The sequence below is a fragment of the Tamandua tetradactyla genome, chromosome 8 (assembly GCF_023851605.1).
Source record: "Tamandua tetradactyla isolate mTamTet1 chromosome 8, mTamTet1.pri, whole genome shotgun sequence".
In the NCBI taxonomy this organism is placed as follows: Eukaryota; Metazoa; Chordata; class Mammalia; order Pilosa; family Myrmecophagidae; genus Tamandua; species Tamandua tetradactyla.
In genome coordinates, this window is record NC_135334.1 from 20,975,692 (window position 1) to 20,994,502 (window position 18,811).

At 57.1% G+C, this 18,811-nt stretch overlaps 1 protein-coding gene across 2 annotated transcripts in view; it reads left to right on the top strand.

Annotated features, from left to right (window-relative positions):
• NECTIN1 (nectin cell adhesion molecule 1) overlaps positions 1 to 18,811 on the top strand; it is an 82,829-nt gene that overhangs the window by 33,383 nt on the left and 30,635 nt on the right. For both annotated transcript variants that reach the window (XM_077112658.1, XM_077112659.1), the window contains exons 2-4: positions 17,123 to 17,473; positions 18,060 to 18,362; positions 18,694 to 18,811. In XM_077112658.1, the coding sequence (XP_076968773.1) occupies positions 17,123 to 17,473; positions 18,060 to 18,362; positions 18,694 to 18,811 (772 nt within the window). The remainder of the gene's footprint in view (positions 1 to 17,122; positions 17,474 to 18,059; positions 18,363 to 18,693) is intronic.

Below are 18,811 nucleotides of genomic sequence, written 5' to 3' on the forward strand. Positions count from 1 at the left end.
CTTGTGGAATCCTTCCTTTTTGCAAATGATGATGGCGTCCCCCAGGAAGTCTGGTCCTCCTTTCACCCCCTTCCCAAGAGGCCTACGGGGCCCCACAGTCCCTGGTCTGCTCTCTGAGATTTGACTCCCATGCCTTTGGACAAGCAAACATGGGGTGAGCTCCCACTGTGCACCAGGCATTGCATGGATAGAGGGCTTCAGAGATGATGTCCCAGGTGCTGCACAGGGCTGAGCACTGGGCTCAGCTCAGTGGTAAGAGTTCTGGAGGGCTAGTTGCTATGGGACCACAAGGACAGACAGAGCTGATGGTGGTGGCAGTGGCAGAGCTGAGCGTTAGGTGGGTGGCTTGCCTGCAAGGAGAAAGAGGCATGGTTTTCCTGAGAGAGGCAGGAGAGAAAGCTGGACAAATGGGCAGGGGCAAGTTTTGGAGACCTGGTAAGGAGCTTAGGTTGACCCCAGGGTAGTGGACCCTCCCAGGGACTTTAATTCAGAATAACCAGGTCTGATTTGCGTTCAGATCCGCTCACTAGCAGTGTGACTTGGACAGATCATTTCATCAGCATGAGCCTCAGTTTCCCAACATAGGTAGGGCTTATCATATGGGAGTTTTATGGGATGAAATGAGAGTTATGCCTAACATAATACCTATTAGACAGTGAATGCTCAATAAAGGTTTAGTATTTGTAGCATCTTGGTGCCATTATTCCAGGTAAGAACCAGGGGGAGCCTGAACTCACAGTTGGGTTGCAGTGAGTATAGGGAGAGCCAGAGCCGTATTCTAGAAATCCAGAGGAAGGAGTGTCGTGTGGCCATAATCCTATGACTGATGGGACCTGGGTGAGGGTGTGGGAGCAGCTAGAGAGGAAGGGGAAGTCCGGTGTGGGCGTGCGGAGGGTGGGAAACCCTGTGGGCAGGTGCAATGTAGGCCACCCTGGAGGTGACCAAATGTCCACCCCTGATGGCCAGTCCTCTCCCACCCTTTCTCTCCCAGTCCTCCCCGCAGTCTCCCCCATCCCCAGAATGGTACAAAGCCTGCAGTTCATCAGAAAGTTCAGGGCATTTTCCCCCACCATCACCACACCCTTCCCCATCACTTGAGTCAGAAGCCAGTGGGTCTGAGCCAAGCCGCAGAGATGTGGAGCTCAGGGACCTTAAGTCCTGGCCTCGTCCGGCCCCCTCCTCCATAGCGACCAGGGCAAAGGCCCAGAGCGGAGGAAGATCTGCCACCAGAGGCAGTGGAGAGGTGGTGGCCCCACCAGCAGACCCAGGCCTGGCACCGCCGCCCACTGGCTCATTACACCTGGCTGCCTCCTGATGTGATGAGCTATTTGCTTATCTACTGACCCAGAGGCAAGGGCCTTTGTAACCACGACAGAGAAACACCCACGGGTGTCACTACAGGCCTGGGTCTGGCTGATAACTGCCTCCAGGTGCTTTCTTGTCCATTGTCACATCACTGATCCATGGCAGAGTAAAGTCACCCTTTCCACCCTGTTCTTCTCAGGGTCCAATGGTGCCATCTCCTTCCCTTGATTCCCACCAACTTTGTGCAACCTTGGACTGGCTGCTTTTCTCTACACCTTGGTTTCCTCATCTCTGAAATGGGGAGCTTAGCCCAGCCGGTCACCGTCTCAGGGATCTGCCAGCCGAGAGATTCTCTGACACCCTGTCTCCCCACATTCCTGGAGTTCTCTGTCCCTTTGACAGTCCTTTCTATTTATACACAGAATTCACCCACAACATTTCGGTTTTCCAATCGAATCATTAATTACCCCAGTAATTATATCCAATTAGTTGTAGGGGCCTTTCTGAGAGAGGAGCCATTAGCCAGGGTGAAAATGAATGGGAGGGGATGAGAGAGCAAGAAAACCCACCCTTTCCCAGCATTAAAAATGAAAGTGGGAGACAGCGCTGCAAAGCAGAGGGCCCCAATTAATTCTGGGGCCTCACTCATTAAAGCTAATTGGACATGCTCTCCTTCAGCCGCTGGTGGGAAGCCCGACCCTGGAGCCGGCTGGCATTGGGTGGTGGCCGCGCAGGGCTGAGCCGGGCCTCGAAGTGCCTCCTCGCCACCTCTGAGGCCCCTGCTTGGGGAGGGCGTGAAGGGCCTCCGCTGATATTTCATTAGCACCTGCTGCCAATTTCCTGGGCTTCAGGGCAGCTCATGACCCAGACTGGAGGGGCCAGGGGGAGGGTGCAGCGCATGTGCCAGGTGAGGGATGAAAAATGAGGAGGAAAAGAATAAAAGAACCTTATATTTCTGGAGCCTTGAAAAAGGACAGAGGTTGGCAGCCGCCCCCCTCTCCAGGCCTGAGGCCTGTGAGGGGCTCCCGCTGGCACATCCCAGGCGCTCGGTAAGCGGTGGCTCTTGTTAGCCCTTTCCCATTTCCAGAAGGGCTTCGGCGTGCTTTTTCAGTCTGGTCCTCACAGCCTCTCAGCCCGGGAGGCATTGGAGGAAGATGCAGTGCCCAGCTTCTCAGAGGTGGGGAAACAGGGCCAGAAAGACAAGGTAACTTAGGCCAGACCCACAACCAGAGGCAGAGTTTGGACTGGAAGTTAAATCTGAACTCCTGGACTAAGGAAAACGCAGCCTGGGGGGTGCATGGAGGTTTTGTTTGTCAGAATGCTCCGGATATCCCTTTGCAGCTGGGGCTGCCCTGGGTCTCGGCTGGCTCGTGAGTCCCTGACAGCAGTGGAGGGCCCAGACCCTAGGATGAGAGGCAGAGAGGGGAAGAGGCCTGCCCTCCCTGTAAAGAACCCTCACCCAACCAAGGCCAGGCTCGCTGACCCCCAGGCCAGGACTTCTAGCAGCCAAGAGGATCTTTGTACCTTCTGCACCTGCACCCACAATTCTGGGGCAGTCAGGGGGTACCAGCCACTCATCTCCCTGGCACGTGGGGAGAGGCAGCGATGGGGCCGCAGGGCGCACTGGTGGAGGAGTGGACCGTGGAGCCCACTGCCGGGATTGGGATTCCTTGTCACCGGCCACGTGACCTTCCCCAGGCACTTCCGTGTCTGAGGGTCCTCTCCTCAGCTGGAATATTAGTGGTCGCAGAGTGGCGTGCGTTAGTGCCCGGGAGCACGGACTCTGCACTCTGCACGTCACCTGTTCCTCTTACCCGTGGGCCGGTACAGAGTGTGATCCCTCTGCACTTTCCATCCTAGGGAGGGAGGGGAGCACGGAGACCCCCAGCTTCTGCCACTGAGGGAATGAGCCCAACTTTGGGGCAGATGGCGGTGTCCACCCTGCCCAGACTTGGCAGAATGTGAGGTCCACACCCCACCCCCGCGGGTCATTCTGGTCAGCGTGGCTGGTGAGGGCAAGGAGGGCCTGGGATGGGAAGAGAAAGGCACAGAGGCAGGTGACCACAGAGGCCAGGGTGCATCTCTCCAGCTGGGTGCCGGGCCCCACTGCCTACGTGCTGGCTCCCTCCGCAAAGCAGGATGAGACGCAGGTCCTGGCACGCCGGCCCCTACCCAGTGACTCCTGAAACCCCAACAAGTCTGAGCTGGAAGTGGGACTAGGCGAGGCTCCTGCAGGATTCACGTGGGGCGGAGGGCGGTGGGGAGGCGGGGAAAGACCCCACACTCAAAACTCTGGCACCGCGAGTGATAGGGAGGCTGGGAGAGGGTGGGCACGGTTGGGGGAAGGGACTGGGACGTGGAATTTTCGCCTCCTGCTTCTCAAGTATCCCCGCCCCACATACCTCCCCCCCCCCCACACTGGTGCAACAGGAAGAGGACGGCTGCCATGCGGTGGGGACATGCTCCTCTCGGCATTTTGCCAAGAAGAAGGTGATGATTTCAGACCTGCTGAGAAAGGGGGAGGGATGGAAGATGCCAGGCTAGGCGCTGGGAGGGAAGCGGGCCAGGCAGGAGGTCTCCCAAAAGACCACTGCCCCTTGGACAGTGAAGTCCTAGGACCGTGGTGTCATTTTATACAGAGGACCTCACCTCATCTGCACACCCCGTCCAGCCAAGAAGGCTGGACGTGCTTGGGCCTATTTTGCAGAGGATGAGATTGAGTTTCAGAAGGTCGTGGCACTTGTTGGTGGGTCCCACTGCTGGCGAGCACTGTGACACTGAATCTGAAGCCAGCACTAACTGGGAGCCCCTGGGCACTGGCGAGCGGGACAGTGAGATGGCGCATGGGAAACCCAGTGCCCCCCCGGCAGGCAAGCCCCCTACATGGCGAGACAGCAAGTCTCTCCCCACAACAGGCTCAGCCAGCCTCTCCCCACAACACCCTATCAGGGCCCTTTGGAGACTCCACTTTCTCTGCCCACCCCAGGTGTGGGGGGGTACCATCAGGTAGAAAGAAACTGAACCATGACTTTTCTCCTTCTGGGGTGCCACCGAGCTGAGGCTGAGTTTAGACCCGCGGTACCCGGGACTTGAGATCAGGGCTGTTACTGAAGTGACAACCATGTTCAGAGTTTGCTTCATTCTGTGGCTAAAACCCAAAAGTGGTTTCACCAGGGTTAGGGGCATGGCCAGGGTTCTTGTTGGGATCTAGATCAGCGTTGCTAAGGCAGGGTTAGCTCTAAGACCTGAGCTGGGATGAGTATTGGGGTTTATGTGGGCAGTTGGAGGATGCTTTGGGGGTTAACATTGGGGCAGGTAGGGTGAGTTGGGTTATGAACAGAGAGACTGAGTGACTTTGGGGGATCCGACACCAGTCAAAGGCCATTGCTTATTCTTGGAGGAGAAATGTTCATTTTCTCTTGATCCTCAGTCCTCGGAGAGAATCGGGGTTGAGCGGGTACCTGAGCCAGAGAATGGGTTGAGTGTGACCGTATAAAAAATAATTGGGTTCTGAATGTGATGGAGGGACCACGGGGCCACTGGAGCTGGGTGTGGCTGTGGGGCCATCCCACAGGGGATTTAGACCTTGCTGGAGCGCGTGTCCTCTCCTTCCCGATGGGACAGGCTAAGCTGGAACCTTCTCACTATATGCTGGGTTTTCTGGGTTTCATGGGTCTGAGGAGCTGGGCTGGCTGCATGATGTCCCTGGGAGGTGGCTCCCTGCCCGGTGGCCTGCAGAAAGGTTGTGCAGCTGGTGCTGGGCACCAGGCTGGGACTGTGTGGAGCTCTCGGCAGGCCCTATGCTGGCTATAAGAAAGGTGGTGGCAGCCACAGTTTGCTGGAACTTCCCAGGGCTGCAGCACCAGGCAGCCACAACCATCCCTTTGGGGTGACCAGCAGCATCTCTGGTGGGACTGTGTCTCCAAAGAGGAATGTTCTGGCTTTGGTTGAACTCCTGGGAGATGGACTGATGTTGAAATATGGTTCCTATTGACTCTCTCTCGCCCTCCTGCCTCAGTCTAAGAGCTGCCTCGCCCCCTCTCAGGACCTGCTCCACCCCCTTTTCCACCTCTGAGAATCTCTCCACCACTCCTTTATCAAGATCCTCCCTCCCCTTCCCCTCACCGCCTCCAGGAAGCCTCCTCTGTTGCATCCTGTGCTGCAGTCTACTCCAAGTCCCGCCCCCAGGCTCCCCAGACTTAAGCCTGAATTCCTAGCACTCACTTCCATTGGGGCATTGGTCGGGGGCGGGGTGGGGGGGGTGTGCTCTCCCCTGTGGGATTCAGGCTTCTTCCTCAGCCAAGGGAGCTCAAGGAACCTGGGGTTTGCCTCCTCCTGTCTTCCCGCTGGAGCCTGGGGGACCTGCCCTCCTGCTTGGCTTCCAGCTCCCCTGCTGCAGACTCTTCAGGGGAGGCTACTGAGGCTGCACTAGCTGAGGATGGTTAGTCAAAGAGAAAAACAAGCCTTTGCTGGTTCCCTGTTTCCTGCCTCTTCTAATCTGCTGCCCAGAGGACCCTGCAGCTGAAGTCTCTGGTCCAGGAGCAGAGCTCGGGGGATGGTGAAGAGACAGCCCTGACCCAAGACAGATGGGCAGGGGAAGGCTAACCTGCTACAGTTTGGGTCTGGGTCGTACAAACCAAGGAGACACTGTGCAAGGAGAGGCTCCTGACATCACTGTCCCCTTCCCTCCACTGTGTGGGTCCAGGGACAGGGACACCCCCTCTATAGGTCCCCAGCAGCCTATCCCAGTACCTCCTGCAGAAAGTGCAGAAAAGGACACCACCTCCCCTGGCCTTGCATCCCAGGAGCTAATCCCCAAGACCTGGTGTCATCCTATTACTGTGAAAGGGTTTGGCCGGACGACCCAGCCCTCCCAACCCTGCCCGGGAATATCATGTCTAATCTGACCACAGTGTCACTCACTTGGTCCCGACCCATGAACCCCAATCAGTAATGAAATAGCAGGTTTGGTGCCTGCAACAGACAGGATGCTTTGGGGAGCTCACATCGGAATGGGTACAGTGATCTGGGGTGTTACTGTGAAGGCTGGTATCATCACAGAGACTGGGTGATTGCGGAGGATTCAGCCCCAGTTGAACAAAGGACCACTGCTTCTGTTTGGAAGACATTCCTTCTTAAGCTGCTTTGGAAGCAAGTGGAGGGGAAGAGCATGCCTTAGGGCCAAAAGTTTGGGGTCGCCACTGAGCTGTGGCTACAAAGCGTTGCCCAAGAAGTCGCTGCATTTCAGCCCGAGGAACTGGCAAGACAAGGCCTTCCTGAGGGGGTGGCTCCTGCCTGCCTGCCAGCTCCCCAACCCGGGAGTCGTTCCAGAGGCCCTCAGCGCACACCTGCAGGGAGAGACAAGCTGGGATATGCAAGAAAGGGCTTCAGGGGTAGCGCCCCAACCCGCACCCTGAAGCCTGCCTGGAAACCCTCCTCCTGGCCCTGGTGTCCCTCTGGCACGAAGAATTGACCATAAAACCTTGCCCAGGAGCAAAGCCCCAGAAATAGGCGATTGTGGGGCAGAAGTCAGAGCTCCTCCAGGGAGGCGCACGGAGTGTGGACGCAGGTACCAGGAGCAAGAGATGCCAGCCCAGACGGGGACGCGAGCTCGGAGGGTGACGCGAGCGAGCTCAGGGACTGCGAGGCCAGGACAGCCCGCGTGTCTGCAAGTCAGGCGCACCTGAATTGAGAAGAAAGCCAGAGCCGAGCCAGGCCCAGGGTGAGAAGAGCAAACGGCAAAACTTAATGACTTTAATATGAAAGAATTTGCCACTAATTAAGCACAAACACTCCACTAATGCAGAGAACACATGTTGTAGATTTCACTTAAGCAAAAACCAAATGAGGTGAAAATCCTTCTGAAATGATAGCAGTTTACCAGGCGAAGGAAGACTCTACCTGACCCCGTTTTTGCTCTTAGAATCACAGCCCAGCCCCCTGGCCCCTGCAACACTTCCACAGCATCTGTCTCCCTGTCTGCATCTCTTCCCAGCCTCCACCGTCCTCTGTGGACACACAAGCCACACGATTATCCATGTTCTATGAGCAAGTGACAGTCAGACCCAAGCTTCCCAGAAGACGTTCTTGATCCCTCTGCTTGTCTCCTCCGAATGCTCTGAATGCACACCTCACTGGCCCTCTTCCCACAGAGCCTTAGAACAGTCTCCCCCACACAGGAAGGCCTGCACCCCTGCTCCTGCCCACCTCTGGCCCCCCCCCCCCCGGTCCAGGAGAAACAGGGCAACACCCTGCCCTACGCCCCCAGCCCCTCTTTCACTCAGCTTTCCCTGTTTGGCCTTGCACACCCATCACAGTCTCTGCCACCAGCCCCGCCTGTGCTTTACACCCATCTTCTAGGTCCAGTGGTTCTCAACCAGGGATGATTTTGTCCTTGGCACATTTCTGGTTGTCACAACTAAGGGGGAAAGTGCTACTGGCATCTAACAGGGAGAGGTCAGAGATGCTGCTAAACATCCTACAATGCACAGGAAAGTCCCTGCGACAGAAAATTAGCCGGCCCCATGGGTCCATAGTGCCGAGGTTGAGAAACTCTCCAGGAGAGTGACCTTATCCCAGCAGGGACTTGGGCAAGGTCCCCTGGAGGGTTGGTAGCGCCAGCACAGAAGCCAGCTCCCCTGAGTCATAGCCAGGTCATTTCCCTGCGATTTAGCAATCACAATAACACAGCCACTTACATCCTATGGGTGCCAAGCATAGTGTGAGAGGCCAGCCCCAGGAGATAGTACTACTATTATGCCCATTTTATACTTGGGGAAACTGAGGCACAGAGCGACTGATGCAACTTGCTCATGACCACCCAGATAATAAGCAACAGAGCTGAGCTACAAACCTAAGTTTGTCTGGAGTCCAAGTCAGTGCCCACAGGCTAATGACTTTTATATTCCCACCCCATATTCCTTTTGAGCCCTTCCCTGTCCTGTCTCCCGACCAACCCCTAGGGCTCCCCTCATTTCCGTGGAGGCAGGAACCATGTACATCCTGCCTGCCCCCCCTTCTCCTGGCATGAGGCAGCTCACTGGGCTCCCCCACCCTCCAACCCCCCCCCTCGCCCCCACCAGGTAGACTGTCAGCGCGGAACCCACAGTTTGTCAATATTGAGCATCTACAAACTTCTCCTTGGGCGCCTGGGGAATCCTGCCTCCACTTTCTCTGAAGCCCCATGCCTTCCCCTCGCCCCCCCACTAGCTTTCTGAAAGGGGCTGTTGCCCCCTTCTCCCCAAAAGGTGTCATTGAAAATGCACATTCACTCAGGAAAATCCAGGCTGGGGTGTCTGCCTTGAGGCAGCGTCCCTGAGGTAGGAGGAGCGCCTGGGGGCCGCGTCCGCAGAAGGCTGGGATAGGAGGATGTGGCACTGGAGAGTGCAGAGTTCTGCAGTGCTCCGAGCTTGGGAGCAGGGCCTCAGGGCCGTTAGCTTGGCCGGGGTGAGAAAAAGATTCTTCACCTTGTGGTCTGGAGTGAGAAGGGAAGGGGGCTGGGTGCTAGGAGAGAGAGGGAATCAAGAAGTGGCAACTGGGAAGCAAGCAGAGGATATGGAGCCGGGGCTCAGGCGGTCCCACACCCTATTCGGGGCTGGGCAGTGGTCTGGCTTCAGTTAAGGAAGGAGAAAGCTCAGACCCTGACCTGCTTCCCAGCCTGCAGGTGTGAGGCCCCCCCCTTCCCCTCTGCCCTGTTGCCCAGCCTGCCAGCTCGGCCGTCTGTCCTGCCACAGGCGCTGCCCCTGCGCTAACGTGAAAGTTCCAGGAAGCTGCAGTCAGGCCTGAGAAATGGCTCACCCTGGCCCAGGGCCCCAGCTGGTTCACAGCCTTCTCCTCCAGCCACTTGGAGTTCCCCTGAGCTCGCCAGAGCCTTGGTCTTTTGTCCCCGGATGAGAAATGCTGTGACAAAAGCCTGCACAGGTTCCGGGGCTCAAAGGATGCAAGCACACCTCACCCAGGGGTGGGTGCCAGAAGCCCTCCCGTTTAGAGCTAAGGCAATTCAGGGAGCGCGAGGAGGACTTGGGCAGGTAACCATGACGTGCGTTTTTAGTGGAGGGAGTAACATGACAGGGAATTGAAAAGGGGGTTCAGTGTGGCAGGAGTCCCGGGAGAGAGGGGTGAGAGGCTGGTGCTGCTGGAGAGAAAGCCAGACCCTAAAGGCTTTGGACTTGACCCCACGGGCTGCGGGAAGCCTGTGGAGGATTTTAGTTAGAGAGCGATTTGCACTTTAGAAAGGTTGCCCCCTCGGCGGGCTGGTGGTCAATCCGGGAGACTATTGACCTGGAGGGAGGTGATGGAATTCGGAATTTGCTTAACTGGAGTGCAGAATCCCGGCCCAGGTGTGTTGAGAAAATAAGGAAGTGAGACTCTGCTGGGGGCAGGATGGGGGTGGTGGGGTGTTGAGAAGGGGGTGGGGATGGACTGAGGAGGAGTTTAGATTGGGACCAGTGGGAATGGGAGAACAAAAATGGATTCAAAAGCTAGTTCAGAGTTAGAGTCAGCCGGACTTGGTGATTGCTTGGCGGGAGGAAAACCCTGGGTGACCAGCTCTGCCGTGGTGGAGCCTGGGTTTTCCTGCAAGGCAAGAACTAGGGGCACACATCTGATCCCCTGTCTCCCTCCCGCAAGGCACACATACACATTTCATTCAATCTGGGAGGCCTTCCTGGAGGAGCTGGGCAGTGTGCAAAGGTAGAGCAGATCCAGTGAGGATGCAGAGCTGGGACAGAGATAAGGCTGGATGGAAATTGGTGTCTAAAGTACAATCCTCAGGTGATTGAGTCCAGTGCTCAGAAGAGGAAACTGAGGCAGAAAAGGGAACTGCCCTACCCAAGGACACGCAGAAAAATAGTGACCAAGCGCTGGGGACAGAACCTGCCTCTCCCCAGTGCCAGGAGGCACCCTTCCTCCAGGGGCAGATACAGAGGAACAAGAGGCAGGGCCCTGCAGCCCGGGGGGGGGGGGGGGGGCCCGAGAGGGGGCAGGGCCCGGAAAGAAGCTCCTTGTTCCTGCGGTGCCTAAGGGGGCTTCCAGGGCTGGTCGGGGGCTGCTCTGCCTGGGCCTTGGGGATGGGCACCCAGCATGCCACAGGGCAGAAACCCACTCCCTCCTTTATCCCTGCCCCCAACCTATCCTTCTAGGCTTCAGAGAGCCAAGGCACCTGCCACAGCCCCCGCGCCACCACCCTGGGGCTTCCATGCTGCCTGGGAGAACAGGGCCGGCCCAGCCTGTCTGGGAGATTCTGGGCTTCAGCCACTTCTCCGGGGCTTTTCCCAGGCTGCCGCGCCCCCTCCTCTCCCACGCACCCGGCTCACCCGCCCAGGGCTTCAGGCGCCAGCCCCACAGCCCATCATTAGCCAGCTCCACATGGGGAGTTGAGGTGGGAAGGGAAGGCATCGGCCAAGAAGAAAACATCGGCAGTTTCTGTGACCCCAAGTGAGGGGTGGAGGCGTCTGGGCTCAGGACAGTAGCAATTAGCCCCTGGCTGTGGGATCATGGGATGTTATCACTTCTGCAGGCAGGGGTGGGCAAAGGGGGCCCGAGGCCCCAGGGCAAACGGAGCTGTGCCAGCAGGCACTGCCCCAAAGAGAATTCCCCAGAGCCCACCACCCACCAGCCAGAGTCTCCACACTAATAAGGGCAAAGGGTGAGAGGTGCCTTCAAGCCCCCTGCTGTGCCCCAGCCCTCATGGGCTGGGGAGTGGCTGGGGGCTCTGGGCCTTGACTGGGCCAACCGTTGCTTCTCGGCTTCCCCAGGACTCTGGGGACCCCATCCTGGGCATGGAGGGTAGCCTGAAGCAGGAGATGCAGCCTTGCACTCAGGGAGCTCCTGGGGATGGGGGAATGTGCCCAGGGCCTAAATATGAGACGGGACATGTTCAAAGGGCTTCAGTGAGAGCCCTGCCCATGTGGGTGCTGGCCGAGTGATCGAGCCCTGGAGACACTGACCAGCAAAGCCTTCCAAAAGGAGGCAACCCTGGTGAGGGGTCCCTGCTGAGCTCTTGCTTTCTTGCCATGTTTCTACCAGGTGGACCTGGCCTGGGCCTCAGAAGGTGAGGAGCTGGCCAGCCCTGGGAGTTGGCATTTGGGGAGGTGGCTGTGCTGGGGGGAGGGAGGCTGTAACCTTTAGGTCACAGTGCTGACTCAGCAGGGTTTCGGCTGGAGGCCACCCCCCACCCAAGGTGCTGACTCATTCCCATTTACCACTGAGCTGGTTTCTCACCGGACATCCCGTTCCCTTTTGCCAGTTCCTGAGGCATCCCTGGAAAGCCCTAGAGATGAATCTTGAAGGATATTGGTTTCAGAGAAGCCCTTATTGTGAAGCCTAGTGTCACCTGCCCCCACCCCCACATACACACTCCCTGATGTGCTTCTAGCCTCTTCCAGGCCAGGCCTCTTGCTTCAGCTCACCCAATCGAGGGCACCCAGGCCTTCTCTGGAAGGGTTGGCACAGCCACAACAGAGGAAAAGGTGGTCCATGCCATGGATGCAAGAGGCACCCCTAAGCCCCCTCTGTCTCTGAGTGTGCCCTTTCACCCACCCACACATGCACAGTCCTGAGCTGCTGGGCTAGGAAAAATGGGTCTGGGGTTGAGAAGGGCAGAAAGAGAACCTGCTCAAGGTGGGTATGAGGGGAGCAGAATGTCCCCCACACTCTGTGCCACACCCAACTGCGTGGGAACCTGTAGAAGTGGCTGGCAGATTAGCTCGATGGCAGGCAGGGCCTGGGGAGCAGGTTTGTCTGCCACAACTGAGGAGCCTTTGTGTTTTGTTGCTGAGCTCAGGCTTTTGCAGGTCCATGACGTCTCGGGGGGGCTGGCCTGACGCCTGCCTTGCTTGTTCAGCACTTCTGGGAACCCAGGCAGTCTGAACTGTCCAACCTGAGCTCAATGGGGGAAACTGAGGCACTTGAGTGCAAGCCCCAGAAAACTGGGTCTCAGAGCCTGGAGCCTGAAGCTCCAAGGGGACAGGGAGAATAGAAGCAGTTTTTGAGACTCATTGTTTTGAGGCCCCTGGGATGCACAAAGTCCCTGCCAAGGGCACAAGTGCCCACAGATGCCTGCACCGTTTCCTACCCCACCTCCCTGGCTCCCTCCCACTCTGCATAGAGCAGCCTCCCACAGGCCCTTTCACCTGACCCCCATCAACTCTCCCCTGGACACAGATTGGGTAATAAGGGCACTAGCAGTGACTGGGTTCCAGTTGGGGCTCCATCCCTGGCCCCCACCCCCACCCCTTAACCCTCCCACACACCGAGCCCAGTGCCAGTTGGCCTGCAGGACCTGTGGCCACAAGCTTGTAACTGGTTTGGGGAAGGACACCACCCGGATCGTGTTAGACTAAGGACCTGATTCTGTTTCTGTTTGAGGGGCTGGATGGGAAGAGTGCTGGGCTGGGTGCTGCTGTTCTGGACAAGTGACTCGGCCCCTCTGGATGCTGGGCCCCTCCTCTGTCAGATGAGATTGCCTGGTTCACTGGGCTCCAGTAGGCCATCAGTATAGGGGTCCCGGTTCCCATGGCTGGGGCAGCCTGTGCTCCTCATGGAAGAGGAAGCCTGCAGGGAAGGAGACAGTGCAGCCCTCGCTGGTTGGGGAAACAGGGAGAGTCAACCCTGGGCCCAGCCAGCATCAGGCATGACAAGGTAAAGCCAATGACAAGGCCAAGCCTGCTCTGGCCCTCTCCCACAGGGGGCTTGTCATCTGTCAAGAGATAGGAGGGAATCCTCAATAGGAAACTGATTAGATACACATGCCAGGGCTCAGAAAATAAAGGGGTCCAGGTGAATGTTAGATGTTGTTGAGGTTGGAGTACATACAGAAATGACAGATAAGTTGGGGTGAGAGTTGGGAAGGTCTTCCTGGAAGAGGGTTCCAGGATAGCACCTAGTGTATTGTAGGTGCTCAATTAGTAGGTATCAAATTAAGTTCCAGGAAGGGAGACCTTACAACTTCATAGACAAGAGATGGTGGTGGTGATGATGATGATGATGATGATGATGATGATAGCAACATTTATTATAACACATAATAACAAACAACAAAATGCTATAAACTAACATTTATTGAGCATTTAATTTGTGCTAAGTGCTGCTCACTTAAGCTTCACATGTATGTAGTCTTTGAATACTCACAACAATTTTATGGGGTAGCTGTTATGATGATCCCCATTCTACAGATGCACAACCTCAGTGCAAACTGAGACAGACAGAGAGGTTAAGCCATTTGCCCAAGGTTGGACAGCCAGTAAATATCAACTGAATGCAAAGCCCCACCATCCAGTTCTTAGCTGCCGCACTGGCTACCTAAAGGTGGTGGGGGAGAGTGGTGAGGGAACAGCCCCTGAGGGTGAGGGGAGCTCAGGCAATGTGGGGAAGGTACAGACATCAACTTCCAGGCTGACAGAGTAAGAGTGGTTGGTGAAGGAACTGGGAGCCCAGACCCAGGAGAGGGGTGTGCAGAGCCTGCGTGCCCTCCTAGAGCAGGCGGCCCTCAATTCTGGCTCCTTCTCCCAGGCCTGCCAGGTGCAGGCTGCTGGAAGGGGGCCCTGTACCTGGGCTCCTACACAACCCTCATTCAACTCCTTCTCTCCCTTTGCAGTGGTGAGCCCTACTCCTCCGCAGCTCTGGCACTCTGACCCTGCTTGTCAGAGTCACTGGGGGTCTGCCCTCCTTTCTCTAAACATCCCAATCTGCCCTCTGCAGAAAAAGGGACATTTTCCCCCAGCCTGCAGCCTTGGACCACACCAGAAGCTTGGCCTTGCCAAACTTCCCAGCCCCTCCCAAGCTCCAGAACTCTGGGATTCCCCATCCATAGTGACCCCCAAGTCCCAGACCCCAAGAGTTCCTCTGTGCCCACCCCCAGGCCCTCTTCCCTGACCTGCTGACAGTTGGCTGTTGGCAGAGAGGCAAACAACAAGAATGTGTCTGGGCCTGCTCCTTAGAGGTCATTCACCCCCCTACCCCCACTCCCACCCATCAATGGGGCAGAAGGGGCAAGGCCAGGGAGCACTGCATTGTGCAAAGTAAGAGGGGCTGCTAGCACCCCTGGGATTTCTCTTGGAGAGCATGAAGAGGGCAGCCTCAATCCCAGCTAGATACAGGGTAAGGAGGAGGGGGCCTTGGGGCACCTCAGCCTCTTGCAGCTGGGAAAAGCATCCTCCCCACCCCACACCCAGGGTGCTGTCAGTGAAGGGTGAGGTCCCCACTGAAGACATGGTGAACAAAGCTCAGGCTAGATGCTGGGCACTGAGCCCTGTATGTCCCCACACCTGTGGAGCACAAGAACAGGAGACAGGGTCCCAGCAGGCTTGGTCCCACATCCTGTGGCAGGCCCCACCGTGTCCTGGCACCAACCCCAAACCGGCTCCTAGGTGCCCACATCCCTTCCCCCACCCCACTCTCACCTATGGCCAACTCCTCCCAACTGGTTTTTCCTGTTCTTCGTTCTGTGTGGCAAAAGTTCCCCAATTATACCCCCATTATCTCAGCCGCTGGACAGCTGCCAGCAAGCTTTGTGAGTGGAGGCTGGGGGAGGGGCAGGAGCACCCAATTATGCTGCTGGGTAGGGCCTGGGGCTTCACAGCTTGCCAACTGGCCAGTCAGCAAGAGTCCCAGGCTGTCTGGCCCACTGACCTCCCCGTGGGACTGTATCTGGGGTGGGGCCTGAGCAGGGCTGGGCTGCAGTTCAGGGAGTCAGACAGTTAGAGGCAGAATGGACCATCGAGACTGGGGACCCAGGAATATGAAGCTCAGGAAAGGGAAGCAAGTGGCCAGTGTCCCAAGTCAGCTAAAGGTAGATCCAGGCTAGAGCCCAGCCCTCCAAACTCCTATGGGTGCTCCACCCATTGCAGGCCACCAGCTTAGCTATGCTCTGCCCAGGGGATATCAGGTGTAGCTTTAGCTCCTGAGCACCTCACAGGCTCGCCAGGTGGGCAGCTGGAGGTGTGAGGGAAGATCTACCCCAGATGGGCCTTAAAGAGGTGTACAGAAGTGGGGAGATTTGGGAACAGGTGGGAAGCTTGCAGAGGTGGCAAGGAATTGGTGTGGCAGGACCAGAGATCTGTTTATTCATCAAGCATTTTGTGGGAGAGTGCAGTGACCCATGCTGGCCTGGCTTGAGTCCCCGTGAGGGAAGAGAGGGAGAAGATGGAAGAGAGAGCCACAGACCTTGTTGACCATGACCTTGGAGCTCTCAGAAGCCTGCCTTATTTCCACGTCTCCATCATGCAGGGAAGGCCCAAGTTCCTGGTCTTGAATCTCAGGTCCCCTAGGGTCATTTAGGCCAACCCCTGCCTCTGGGTCCGATCAGGGCCTGGCCTTATTGATATTATTGATGGTGCTCAGGAACTTGAAAAGAGAAGTAAGGCTGTGAGAACACGAAGTGTGCAAATCCACGACCAAGGACACAGCTCAGACAGCGTGCCCAGAACTCAGAAATGAGCCAGGCTGGTGGAGAGCTGGAGGACAGGGTCTGGTGCTGGGACAGCAAGTCAGGGGCCTGAGCCGAGTTCAGGGTTAAGGAGGCTCAGGGCCCTGTGAGCTCCAACAGAAGACATTCTAGATGGGATAAGGCAGTCCATGGGGAGCCTGCAGGGAATTTGTTCTTTTATTTGATGCCACTGATTTCTCTCCCTTCTTGCAAAGCTCTGCTCTCTTGGCTTCCATTGCAATTTGTCTGAGCACCTACTATGCGCCAGAAGCTGTGCTGGGCACTGGAGATACAGAGATGGGAAAGCACAGAGCCTGCCCCTGCAAAGGCAGAGTTCACAGTCAAGAGAAGTCAGACATATGCACAGCCACGTTCCAAGGCAGAAAAGAGCCCAGTGGGGTGGCCAGGTTAATGCTATATCTGGGAGGACCCATGAAGCTCCCAAAGGAGGGGATGTCAGCATGGGAGTCCTTAATAGAAAAGGGTTGGGGGTGGACAAAGCAGCAGCATAAGCAGGAGCATAAGCAGGAGCCTAGAAGTGTCGCCTGAGTAGGTCCAGGGCTCCTTGTGGCTGGGACTGAAGTGTTCGCTGATCAGACCCAAGTGCCTAGAATAGATCCTGGAAGAGTCACTCAGCAAATGGTGGTTACAGAATGGAGGGAGGGAGGAAAGGAAGGAAGGAGACAGGGAAGCGTCACATGTTCTGAGGGCAGGGCTGGTCTGATGAGGTTGGAAGATGGGGTATATGGAGGCATTTCAGCTTGATTGTGAAGACAGCAGGGAGCTGGTGGAGGTCGAGTCCTGTTCAGTGCCTCTTCTCCTTGCCGGCTGGGTATCCCCAGGGGCCAGGGGTTCCACTAGAAAAGACAGCAAGGGTGGCCGGCCCCGTGCCCACGCGCCCAGAGCTTCCTGTCCCCGATGCACTTTGCTGTCTGTTAGGCCATGTGGTTTCCCCAGCAGCCCTGTGGGGGTAGAGAGGAATGGATTATCCATCCCATTCATCAGATGAACTGACTGAGGCCCAGCAAGGGAAAGCAGAGCCAGCTCCTGGGCTGGGGTTCTTGGAAAGCGGTGCCTGCAGCCCTCTTCATTTAGTAAAAAATCAGCTTATTGAACAGTATGTATAGTAGGGCTTTGATTTGGTTTAGTAAAAAAAAATAGACGGTCACATAGAGAGAGAGTAAAACAAGAAGTGACAGGGATCATGGGGTGCTGTCATTTTCTTCTGGGTATTTCTCAATCTTGCCCAGAGTGTCTACACTATTTATAACAAGTTATTATTTTTATAAGCAGAATAAAAAACTAATGGCTGCTATAAAAGGAGAGCAGGGGGAAGTGGGGGGGGGGGGGTGTGCAGGTCGCTGACGCCTGGCCCCCATCTCCCCGGGACAGGTGCGCATGCGCAGGTGGTCCAGGTGAACGACTCCATGTACGGCTTCATCGGCACAGACGTGGTGCTGCACTGCAGCTTCGCCAACCCGCTGCCCGGCGTGAAAATCACCCAGGTCACGTGGCAGAAGGCCACCAATGGCTCCAAGCAGAACGTGGCCATCTACAACCCGGCCATGGGCGTCTCGGTGCTGGCTCCCTACCGGGAGCGCGTGGAGTTCCTGCGGCCCTCCTTCACCGACGGCACCATCCGCCTGTCCCGCCTGGAGCTGGAGGATGAGGGCGTCTACATCTGCGAGTTTGCCACCTTCCCGACGGGCAACCGGGAGAGCCAGCTCAACCTCACTGTGATGGGTAAGCCCTCGGACCAGCCAGCCCAGATGGGGGTCCACCCTGTTCTCCTGAGAGGTGGCAGGTGGGGGGAGGCCGCTGAGGCTGAGGGGCTTGGCCATCCCCAGCGTGTGCCTCGCAGGCCCCAGACGTCATCGGTAGGCACGGTTCCCTGGGCTCAGCTTTGGGCCCTGCCGGTCAGGCTGCCCCACAGCTCACTAAGGACAGGGACAGGGGCTTTAGCCCTGGTCAGAGCTGAGGCTCAGCATTCAGGCTGGAGCCCACCAGGGGTCACTTTCTAGGTGGCCAGGAAGCAGGCAGAGGTATCAGATACTGGTAAGAAAAGGAGTCACACCAAGTATTGGCTGGAGCAGGCCAAGGCTCCAAGAAGTGCTAAGCTTGACAAAAGGGGAAACAAAAGCAGGAAGGACATGGGTTAGACTGGAAGGACTCCCCGTGAGGGCTTTGTTTGGCGAAGCTCAGCTGAGAGGCAGGGAGATGGCCAAGGAGGCCTGGAAGGCAAGGCCTGGTGGCTGCCATCTTGTCCTGGGCCTGGGCCTCTTCTAGTTGTCGGTAGAGCTGGTCCCATGGTCCTCTCTGGTTCTCGCAGCCAAACCCACTAACTGGATAGAGGGCACCCAGGCAGTGCTTCGGGCCAAGAAGGGGCAGCAAGACAAGGTCCTGGTGGCCACCTGCACCTCGGCCAATGGAAAGCCTCCCAGCGTGGTATCCTGGGAAACACGGCTGAAGGGCGAGGCAGAGTACCAGGAGATCCGGAACCCCAACGGCACGGTGACCGTCATCAGCCGGTACCGCCTGGTGCCCAGCCGGGAAGCCCACCAGCAGTCCCTGGCCTGCATTGTCAACTACCACATGGACCGCTTCCGGGAAAGCCTCACCCTCAACGTGCAGTGTGAGCCGGGGCAGGGTGCAGCTGGGCGGGACCTGCTGGGGTGGGCGTCACTGGGCCTCCCTCCGCTGGTCTCTTCCCCACCCCACATCAGCCCTCCTCCCTCCTCTTTCACCTCTCATCTCACGTCCCGTCCCTCCCCTCCTTTCCTTGTTTTTCCTCCTCCGTTCTCGTTCTCATTCCCCTTCCTGCTCTGAGGTTTCATTCTCTCCACCCTCCCCCTTCCTGGTTCCGTGTCACTGTTTCTTCCCACCCTTCCCTCCCTGAGTCTTCCCCCTCCCTAAGTCCTGCTGTCCTGCCCTCGCCCTCTTCAAACCTCGTCCCTTGCCCACAGATGAGCCCGAGGTGACCATTAAGGGGTTTGACGGTAACTGGTACCTGCAGCGGATGGATGTAAAGCTCACGTGCAAAGCCGACGCTAACCCCCCTGCCACTGAGTACCACTGGACCAC